The sequence below is a fragment of the Brassica oleracea genome, chromosome C2, assembly GCF_000695525.1.
Source record: "Brassica oleracea var. oleracea cultivar TO1000 chromosome C2, BOL, whole genome shotgun sequence".
NCBI lineage: Eukaryota > Viridiplantae > Streptophyta > Magnoliopsida > Brassicales > Brassicaceae > Brassica > Brassica oleracea.
The window spans coordinates 28,568,783-28,579,497 of record NC_027749.1 but is presented as its reverse complement, the minus strand read 5'-3'; the positions used below and the strand labels follow the sequence as shown (position 1 = coordinate 28,579,497).

General features: G+C 42.5%; 2 protein-coding genes across 2 annotated transcripts; both read right to left on the bottom strand.

The window, feature by feature from the left end:
- Positions 1-4,606: 4,606 nt before the first annotated feature.
- LOC106323923 lies at positions 4,607-6,214 on the bottom strand. The gene has a single exon (XM_013761967.1). It carries the CDS (start codon positions 6,212-6,214, stop codon positions 4,607-4,609), a length of 1,608 nt encoding a protein of 535 aa, XP_013617421.1.
- Positions 6,215-7,683: 1,469 nt separating this feature from the next.
- LOC106323922 (putative expansin-A17) lies at positions 7,684-9,485 on the bottom strand. The gene is made up of 4 exons (XM_013761966.1): positions 9,432-9,485; positions 9,237-9,372; positions 8,680-9,001; positions 7,684-7,993 (listed from the first exon to the last, which is right to left on the bottom strand). The coding sequence occupies exons 1-4, from the start codon at positions 9,483-9,485 to the stop codon at positions 7,684-7,686; spliced, it is 822 nt and encodes a 273-aa protein (XP_013617420.1).
- Positions 9,486-10,715: the final 1,230 nt, after the last annotated feature.

The following is a 10,715-nucleotide window of genomic DNA, read 5'->3' as shown; positions in this document are numbered from 1 at the left end:
AATGGGTTACAAAAGAACACCAAGCCGGAAGAGGAGAAAGGATGAACTGAAGGTGACGAAGCCGCCTCGAAAGAGCCATGGACGACTATTTCGACACCACGGCTAAGTAACACTCCACGAGCCAAGGCCACAAGCCCCAACACCACGTTGACAGCAAGGGAATTAAACTCGCCTCTGAGAAAATCGATATCTCTAGAGCAGTCAAGACGAGGGATGGCTGACCTCGTTCCTCCCAGACACCAAGGACGGAACAGACAGATCGACCTCCACACACCACTCACCCACCGACAAGACGGAGCCAAAGACGACCGAACACCGGAGAAAGTGAGCCAAACATCCCCTTCCACTCGCCACCACCCCTACCAGAAGAAGAAAGGACTTCTAGTAAAACCCTAAAAGCCGACTTCACCATCAAAACCATCGTTCATCTCGCGCCCAACCTCCAAGACCTGACTGAACTGCGACGAAGACAGAGCCCCCCTGCAGCTGAGGATGGAATCGTCGAACCACCAAGCTCAAAGATTAAAGCAAGGCAGAGAGAGTGAGAGGGTCGACAAAGAAGCAAATAGGAAGATAGAGAGATTGAGAGAAGAAGAGCCCTCCGGTCGCCGGTACGCGCAGTCACGCACCGTCCAGGCCGGAGGCAAAGCTGGATCTGGTTTTTTAGCTAGAGAGGAGACGATAAGGAGGAGAGAGAGAAAATTCTCAAGTCGTATTTGTCTTTAAAAATCGAGATATTTGATTCGTGTCCTCTCTAAATTAGAAGTTTTACATTCTTGTTTTGAATGAAATGCTCATATTCTTAATTAGAAGTTGTGTAGTTATTTAGCTCCCCCTTTATGAAGTTTTACATTCATAGGGTTGTGTAAGTTTGAAGAGGAATGATTGAGTTTCTTGTAATTACGTAGTTGGATTTGCAAGATTATACCTCTTATCTATCATAACCAGGTTTTTTTTGGGGAGCATAGGAAGGTGACTAAATTCATTTAACAAAACAAATGCATGATTCTGTTTGCTTTCACTTTCAAGGTATCTCCACTGATTGCTTTTCTCTTTCACTAATGAGTCATCTGAGTTTATGCCAACATTTTAGTGAATCATTTTCACCGGTTACTAAGCTGCTACTCATTTTCACCGGTTACTAAACTGCTACTAGGAGTATATAGTGCTACTGGATTAGTTAGGATTATTCACTCTCAAATGTGTTTTAAAAAACAGAACGTTGTATTTGAATTAGGATGTTGGAGTTAGTGTCAAATATCTAAATAACAACACTTGCGGAGCTTTGTGAAAGAGAAAATTATTTTACCACAATAGTTATTGTTATAACCAAGCGAAGAAGAAGATACATTACAAAACCGACACAAAATGATTCAAATAACAAACAAAACACTAAACAATTTATTCAAACTTAAGATCAAGATACATCTTCTACAGCATCAGTTGTGGGCACTGGAGTTGCCACTCTCTAAAACCTGGAAGTTAAGAAGTGCGTGGCTTCTTCCAGGTGTGGCCTTCTTCCTCAAGTGGTTAACCATCAATAGTGATTCCACCAGGCACATGATCATCATTCAAGTCAACAGTAGCGGTTGTAGCTTCCTCAATCAATTCACAAGCGGTTTGTAAACTAAGAGAGAAGAATACTGGAATTGATCTGATGTTATTCATAATCACGTACATGTCTTATATACAACTCATACAATATCTTCTACGAGATCATATCGTATCTCTTAGTCCTTATCACAACCGATCTCGGACTTATCTATACTGCATGTATATCTCTAAGCTAACGATATATCGGTTTAGCCTAACCAGTCTAAACCTTGACTAACACTCCCCCTCAAGTAGGAGCATGTAAATTACATACTCCTAACTTGGAAAACAAGTAATGAAACACTGAACTTCCCAACGCTTTTGTCATAATGTCAGCTAGTTTCTCCGTCGTGCGAATATGTCTTGTGACTATTGATCGTTCTTGCACCGCATCACGAACACTGTGACAGTCTGCCTCAATGTGTTTAATTCTCTCGTGAAACACTGGATTCGCTGCGATGTACAATGCTGATTTACTGTCACAGAACATCTCCATCGAATGTTTGTGCCCCACTCCCATATCAGCAAGTAACCGTTTTAACCACTTTATCTCTCGCAGAGCAGCCACCATTGATCTATACTTTGCTTCTGCCGATGAGTGTGAGACAGTGTCTTGTTTCTTTGTCTTCCACGATATTGGCGAGCTACCAAGCAGCACCACAAATGCAGACAGAGACTGGCGTGTGTTTGGACACGATGCCCAGTCAGAATCACAGAAGACTCGAAGCTTCAAGTCACTGACCGCTTGCAACATGACTCCCTGTCCTGGACTTCCCTTCAAATACCTCATTATACGGACCACAGCATCTCAATGAGCTTCTCTTGGTTTGTGCATGACTTGCGATAACACATGTATTGAATAGCATAACTTAGGTCGTGTGATCGCTAGATACACCAACTGTCCAATAAACCGTTGAAACCGTTCAGGATTTTTACACAACGGACCTGCATCCGAGAGCAGCTTATGATTTTGTTCCATAGGTGTAGCTACAGGCTTCCATCCAAGTAGACCAGCTTCAGATATAATGTCAAGCGCATACTTCCTCTGCGACAAGAACATACCCTGCGGCCCCCTAGCTATCTCTATCCCAAGAAAATACTTCAACTTCCCAAGATCCTTCATTTTAAAACACTTGCTCAGATAAGCCTTGAACTTTGTCAGCATCTCCAAGTCATTCCCCGCGATCACCAAGTCATCTACATACACAAGAACCCTCAAAGATTTCCCATCTTTTATATAAGCGAATAGAAAGTAATCGGAATATGACTGCTTGAAGCCAAAGGATTTAAGTGCACTTATCAACTTAGCAAACCAACACCTTGGTGCTTGCTTCAAGCCATAAAGAGACTTTTTCAAGCGACAAACCTTAGTTGGATCATCAGTGTGAAACCCTGGAGGCATTTTCATATACACTTCTTCTTCCAAATCTCCATGAACAAAACCATTATGTACATCCATCTGATGTATCTCCCAATTCAATGCCACTCCAACTTCCAACACAGTTCTCACCGTCGTCAGTTTTGCTACTGGTGCGAAAGTCTCATCGTAGTCCTCTCCTTCTATCTGTCGATTACCACACACAACAAGCCTCGACTTGTACCGCTCAACTGTCCCATCTGCATTGAACTTGATCTTGTATATCCACATGCAGTCTAATGCTTTCTTCCCTTTTGGTAAGTTAGTTACATCCCAAGTCTTTTCCGTTTCAAGGGCCACAACTTCTTTTGACATTGAGTTGTTCCATCGTGGATCACGCATTGCCTCTTTGTAGCTCCTCGGTTCTGTTCCTGCTGTTATAGCTGCAAGCAATACTTGATGTTTTTCTGAGAAGATTGCATCACATACATAAGCTGAGATTGGATGGGATGTGTTACCTGGACCATTTTGAGAGGATGATGACGGCGCCGGAACAGAACAGTTTTCTATGTTTATCAGGATGGCGCTGAGAGTTATAGCAGACATAATCTCGAAGCTTAACAGATGCTTGCGGTACACGCTGTCCTCTTCCCAACTTTGATTCAGCCACAGTCTCAGTTGCTGCAACCGGTTCCACCTGAGCCATAGGCTCGAATGCTGCTGTTCTTTCAGGAACCATTGGTACCGTAGCACTACTCTCGACTTCAACTGCATCAGAAACAGGGGCAACATCCGTATCTCTCTCTTGAAAGCTCCCCCTAGAGTCCATCACAGCCTGAGACGTCTCATAATTGTTTATATCGACATCGGGAACACCAGGAAGACACACAGGTTCCATTGGCAAGACACGTTCTGGTGACTGTTCTGAGTGATATGGGAAACTTGTCTCATTAAAGACTACATCTCTCGAAACAAAGATCTCATGAGTTTCAAGATCAAACAACTTCCAACCACGTTTCCCAAATGGATAACCCACAAACACACAACGCCTACTACGCTCCTTGAACTTGTCTTTGTCTCGCCTCATCTTGTGAGCGAAACACAGGCATCCAACACTTTGATATCTTCATATGATGGCGCCTTACCATAGAGGCACTCATACGGAGTTTTGCCTCCAAGTAAACTTGATGGTGTCCTATTAATGACATGTGCAGCTGCTAGTACGCTCCCTCCCTAGAATTTGATTGGAAGATCAGCCTGGAACAGCAATGACCTCGACACGTTCAAGATATGACGATGTTTGCGCTCTACCCGGCCATTCTGTTGCGGTGTCGCTACACAGGATGTTTGATGCACAATACCATTCTCTGCAAAGTATTTGGATAAGCAGATGAACTCTATGCCATTGTCACTCCTGACCGTTTGCACAAGGCGACCAAACTGGCGATGAACAAGTCGACAGAAATTCGGTAGAATTGTTTTAACTTCACTCTTCTCAAGTAACAGATGGATCCAGACTGCTCTCGAGAAGTCATCCACTATAGTGAGAAAGCAGATTGCTCCACACGATGAGGGTTCACGATAAGGCCCCCACAAATCAACATGTATTAACTCAAAAGGAACTGAAGCTTTATTAATACTGTCAGCAAAAACACCTCAAGTTTGTTTTGACTTGAAACAAATTTCACAACCTCCGAACTTGTCGGAGTTGTTTAAAACACCAGAAACAAAAGGTAAATGTCCTAAAACACCAAATGCAGGATGACCCAATCTCCGGTGCCACAAATTCTTGTCCTCAGCGGCTTTGACTCTATGGCCTCGTGCAATTGTCACATCCCGATAAACATAGACACCATTCCGTTCTTCACCGGCTCCAATCAGGGTCCTCGTAAAACGATCCTGCAAAATACACAATGTGTCAGTAAAGATCGCAAAGCAGCCAACTTGCTTAAGTAACTTCGCGACAGACAACAATGTGCAGTTCAGATTCGGTACAAATAGAACATGAGACAATGTAATAGTCTCCGAGAGTCGCAACGACCCACTCATGGAAGCAAAAACATGACTTCCATCTGCAAAGCTGACAGGACAACTCACAACAGGCGTGAGACTAGTCAACAACTTCTCATCACCTGTCATGTGATGCAAAGTACCAGCGTCAAGAATCACCTCTCCTGACTGTTCCTTACCATTGAGCTTGTCGGGGATTACATGTGGTTTCTGTGACTCAAGAAGAGCCGTCAAAGAAGCCCACTGTTCTTCGGAAAGAGACGGAACTCCACCTCCTCCTCCTGAGTTTCCCGAAGCTTGTGTAGCATGTGATCGTGCCTGTTGATCCCTTCCACGACCTCTACTTCTTCCACGTCCACCGCGATCTCCTTCACGGTTACGCTCTGTCCACCACTCTGGAAAACCAATAATCTGCCAACAATCCTTCTTTTCATGACCTGACCGGCCACAATGAGAACACACAACACCTCCTCCTCGATTGCGTTCTGCTGACGGCACGTCCACTCCTAACTCTGTCTTTGCTACAAACCCAACAGCTTCTTGTCGAGACTCTACTCGAGACGTCATCAAGCGCCTCTCTTCTCGCACAACACGCTGATACACGGAGTTGAGATCAGGCAGTGGCTCGAGTCCAATGATGTTGGTGCATACATTACCAAATCGTGAGTCGTCGAGACCCATAAGGAAGGTATGTACCTTCTCTTCTTCATTATCATGTGATATTTTCTCAGCTGCACCACACGTACACTTAGGAGGCGGATTGTAACTCATCAGGTCCTCCCACTTCTTTGACAATCGACCAAAGTAGTCGATCACACTTGTGCCATTCTGTTTACACGCCACCAACTCCGACTTCAGTTGATGAACTCGAACTGCATTCCCAACAGAAAATCTCTGTTTCAGATCAGTCCACATCTTGTACGCATCTGCAGTGAACGTCACCGTAGATTTGACTGTAGGTGAGATTGACGCCCTAATCCACCCCACAATCATGGAATTCACAGTCTTCCACATCTCCGCTTCTACAGGTTTACTGGTCTCATCTGGCATCACCAACGACCCGTCAATGAACCTAAATTTGCGCTTAGCACGTAACGCATTCTCCAGTTCTGATGACCACTCCGCGTAATTCTCTCCCGTCAACTGGACAGGAGAGATTGCAGTACCAGGATTATCAGAATGAGACAGATAGTATGGTGAGTGTATACCAAGCTCCTTTCCACTGCTACCACCGGTAACGATCTCTTTAGACATGTTTCTCTTTTTTTTTTTTTTTTTTAGTTTGGCTCTGATACCATGTAAACTAAGAGAGAAGAATACTGGAATCGATCTGATGTTATTCATATTCACGTACATGTCTTATATACAACTCATACAATATCTTCCACGAGATCATATTGTATCTCTTAGTCCTTATCACAACCGATCTAGGACTTATCTATACTGCATTATATCTCTAAGCTAACGACATATCGGTTTAGCCTAACCAGTCTAAACCTTGACTAACACGGTTCAACCCATAGCTCATGTAATTAACAAAACGTTGTTTATTTTTTCAGTGGCTGTGCTTGTCAAGTGTTTTACACATGAATTGAAATACTTATTGGTTAATGCTATTGCTACCATATGTTTTACATCTGCAGCACGGGTGGTGGTTAGCATTTTCATTTCACCATCAAAGGACACAAATACATCCGACTCCAAACCATATGAAACAGAGAGTTGTACACGATACCTGCATAAATAACAGTGGTAAGATTTGTTAGTGCTGGTGGGTTCAGTACACCTGTCAATTGCTGTAAAATATCAATAAACAAAGAGGAGTAATTATCAGACCGACTTGTTGTTGCTCTGCTTGACGTCGAATCCGCTCATCGTGTAAACGGATCCTTGAATAAGTGTTGACTGTTCAAAAATGTAAATAAAAAGATTAGACAATCATGATTGCAGGTATCGTGGAGAGGGTTTATAGGAGACGACCGTGAGTACCTTTTGGTCAAGTAGAAGCATGTCAATACCAATTAACGTCGCCCAGCTTTCAAATCGGCAAAGAGGATATAGGAATTTGCCATTGTAGTAATCGGTAAGCTGAAGCCGGAGCTTGACCAAAACAGAAAGTCAACTACATAATACAATCTGAAACTACTAGCCGAGAAACTGAAGCCGGAGCTTGACCAAAACAGAGCATTGCCAAATGGTTATGATACCTTTGATGAAACATGAGACCACGTCTTGGTAATTTTGGCTTCCCCGCAACGCTACTCCAAATTATTGGTACCATTCCCGGACAGCTTTGCAACTTCAGTCGATGGAACCCAGACCTCCGAACAGCCACCGGCAGTAGGAGAGACAGACCTCCATACCACGCAGTCATGCAAAATTCTTGTTTTAAAAAAAAACTTGCATGTAAAATTCTTTACACTGCAGATATGAATGTTGAGGCGAGACAATGAAATGAACTATAGAATATATATAGCTGAATATCTTTAAATGTAAGTTGTTTGATATTGATATATACTAGTAAAACATATGCGTATTCCCTAAATGTACAAATACAATTAATCATTACTGCTTGCGTCTTCCCCAGATTATCAACTCCCTGGAGTCAAGACTATATATTACTACTACAAAACAATAAGCTTTTGCAGATGATAATGATGCAACAGAGAAAACACACAGTGGAAGCACATACACATATAAAAAGTGGACAGTTATTATTGATATCAGAATTGGATGTTGCTCTTGAAACTCTGACCAAACCGCCAATTCGAAGGAACAACATTGAGAGCTACTTTGGTTCTTCCATTGCTAAGCTGAACTTTGAAAGAGAGAGATTGACCGTTGAGGTAAGTGTTGCTTTGCCAGTTAGCTCCCCAATTTCTTGACATTGTCTTCCACTTGTTGCTCCTAGAACCTTTAATCCAAACTTTAGAGATCTCACCAGCTCCTCCTACGTTTGAGATGAGGACTAGCTCGAAATAGTCCCTACCTTTCATGGTGAATCTCATCCCTCCACCTCTTCTGCATCCAACCCTACAAGAACAATATTAAGGGATATGTATCCCACATTGGAAAATCAATGGTACATTAAGTAATATATAAAGGGTTATGGCCAATCCACTAATTGCCAATTGATTTTGAGTTGGAAGCCCATAATAAACTCGAATCTAACATGGTATCAGAGCCCAGATTCAAATACCCTAAACTCCTAATTAAAATTAAAATTAAAATTAACCCTTCCGACCGGGTATAAAGATCGTGGTTAACCCTTCCAACCGGGTATAAAAAGTTGTGTTAAACTCGCTCGACCGAGTATAAATGTCCTAAAATTCTGAGATTTATGGCCGATAAGAGCCATCATCTCGAGGAGGGGTATTAAGAGATATGTATCCCACATTGGAAAATCAATGGGACATTAAGTAATATATAAAGGGTTATGGCCAATCCACTAATTGCCAATTGGTTTTGAGTTGGAAGCCCATAATAAATCTGAATCTAACAAACAAGAACCCTCTAAGCACACTATTTTGCAATGCGTTGGATTAAGTGAGGATTAATGGACAATGGACCTTAATGTTTGTAAGAATATACTTTCACATCGGAAGTTTCGATGGACCAATCACTAAATGCCAATTGATTTGACTTGGAAGTTCAAAAACTTAACATAATATTTATGATCAAAACCCTTCAAGTAACTATATATATTGTAATTCTAATACCTTCTATAGAGGATGGGGACGATTCCAGCTTTGTACTTAGCGATGGTGAGAAAGGCAGGTTGAGCCATATCGAAGTGAGGTCTTGGTGGGATGCACCATCCTCCATTGTCGCTTGCCTGAGCAAAGTTTGGTGGACAGAAGTTTGTGGCTGTGATTGTAATGTATCTGCCTTTAAGACACCATTGTGGCACTTTGCTCGCGTCGCAGACAATCTGGTAACAGCCACCACATGACTTACCGTCATTGAACAGTGCGGTGCTCAATGCCGCAGTGTTTGTCTTGTAACCGTCCGTGTATAGGTTTCCATAACCACAAGCTCCACCTGGAGAAGGACAAAAAAATATAAATCAGTTTCTTGAGGAAGAAGAAAACTCATGAAAAGTTCATATCATAAGAAGAATACATATTAAAAAAATTGTTTGTAAATATATAATTGAACTGACCCAGTGAAAAATTATTCAATAATATAAGTTTCTCCATATCGAAAACCATATACATAGTTTAAAGTGCTAAACCAAAGCTTTGACCAAATGTCAAGCCCTCGTTTGGGAACTTACCCATTGTATCAGAAGCATCACTTCCACCATAGAAGGTTGCATGAGCTCGCAACCAACCTGCAGAAACCGAACCGATCTTCATGAAGAACATCGTACAGAAGATAACTACGACCAAAAGAGATAATATTTTAAATCTCTAAAATAGCACATTTTTAAGTTTATGTTACAAAAATAGTCTTCAAAAACTAAAATGACCTCGCCATTGAGAGCGATCTCTACTAGCAGCCCATCATATGTGTGGACAAGCATCTCCGCAGCAAGAAAGCTTTTCCTGCTAGGTATCAGACAGAAGATTCACTCTGGCTATGATGTCAGGGTGTGGGAGGATCCGTGGATTCCAACAACACCTGCTAGACCAGCTAGACCTATAGCGCCTGTGATGCACCTAAACATGAGAGTCAGTGACATCATTAATCAGGAATCAAAGGAGTGGGATGTAGGACTACTGGATGATTATGTCCATCCTGATGATATACCACTCATTCGCAGCATGGCCATAAGTTCTACTCATCGCCGAGATACAATCTGCTGGAACTACACGAGGAATGACCAATACACAGTCAAATCTGGATACTAGGTTGCTCAGAACCTGTTGAAGCAAGGAAAGGAAAAGGAAATGTTGAAGCAAGGAGAGGAAAAGGAAATACTAGAGCCAAGTATCACTAAACTTCAAGCCTTTGCTTGGAAGTTACCAGCGCCAAGGAAGATGTGTCATCTTATATGGCAATTGATGGATATGTAGCAGTAACGAGGAATCTAGTAAGGCGTAATATGAAGTGCGATAATTATTGCCCAAGGTGTGGGGAAATAGAGGAATCTGTAACTCATGCAATATTTGAATGCCCTCCAGCCCTGCAAGTATGGTCTTTATCGGGAACTCCTACAAGTCCAGGTTTATTCCCAGTGGCAAGCGTTTACACAAACATGGACTATCATTTATGGAGGAAGAATAATATCATTGCACCAGACCAAGGCAGGGATCCTTATCCCTGGATAATATGGTATATTTGGAAGGCTCGCAATGATAAGCTTTTCAGGGGTATAGACAGAGACCCTTTGGAACTCGTTCGATACGCAGAGAGTGAATGTCAGGCCTGGTTTAACGCGAATGAGAAGATACCACCACACGTCCAGGCTACCAATAATGATGCAAACCAAGTCTTAAGCTTGGGTAATATCTGTCTACTAGATGGATCTTGGACAGCTTCTGACCGCTTTAGTGGATGTGGATGGGTCTGGATGGATAGTAGGGAGAACATACAACTTATGGGAACACGAAACTTCACTCGATGTGAATCAGCGCTGCATTCGGAGGTAGAAGCGCTGCGATGGGCGATGGAGAACATGCTTCAACACTCGCCGTGCCAGAGCTTTGGAACTGACTGCAAGGAGCTGATTGCAATGATAAATGAACCCCAGGAGTGGCCAAGATTTGCGACAGAGCTGGAGAAGATAGAGACGCTGCAGATTTGTTTTCCG

Coding starts and splice junctions, on each gene's coding strand:
- LOC106323922 (XM_013761966.1), bottom strand. CDS start 9,485: ATGCTTGTCCACACATATGATGGGCTGCTAGTAGAGATCGCTCTCAAT. Junction 9,373..9,431: donor AGATCGCTCTCAATGGCGAG/GTCATTTTAGTT, acceptor GTGCTATTTTAG/AGATTTAAAATATTATCTCT. Junction 9,002..9,236: donor TGATGCTTCTGATACAATGG/GTAAGTTCCCAA, acceptor GTCCTTCTCCAG/GTGGAGCTTGTGGTTATGGA.
- LOC106323923 (XM_013761967.1), bottom strand. CDS start 6,214: ATGTCTAAAGAGATCGTTACCGGTGGTAGCAGTGGAAAGGAGCTTGGT.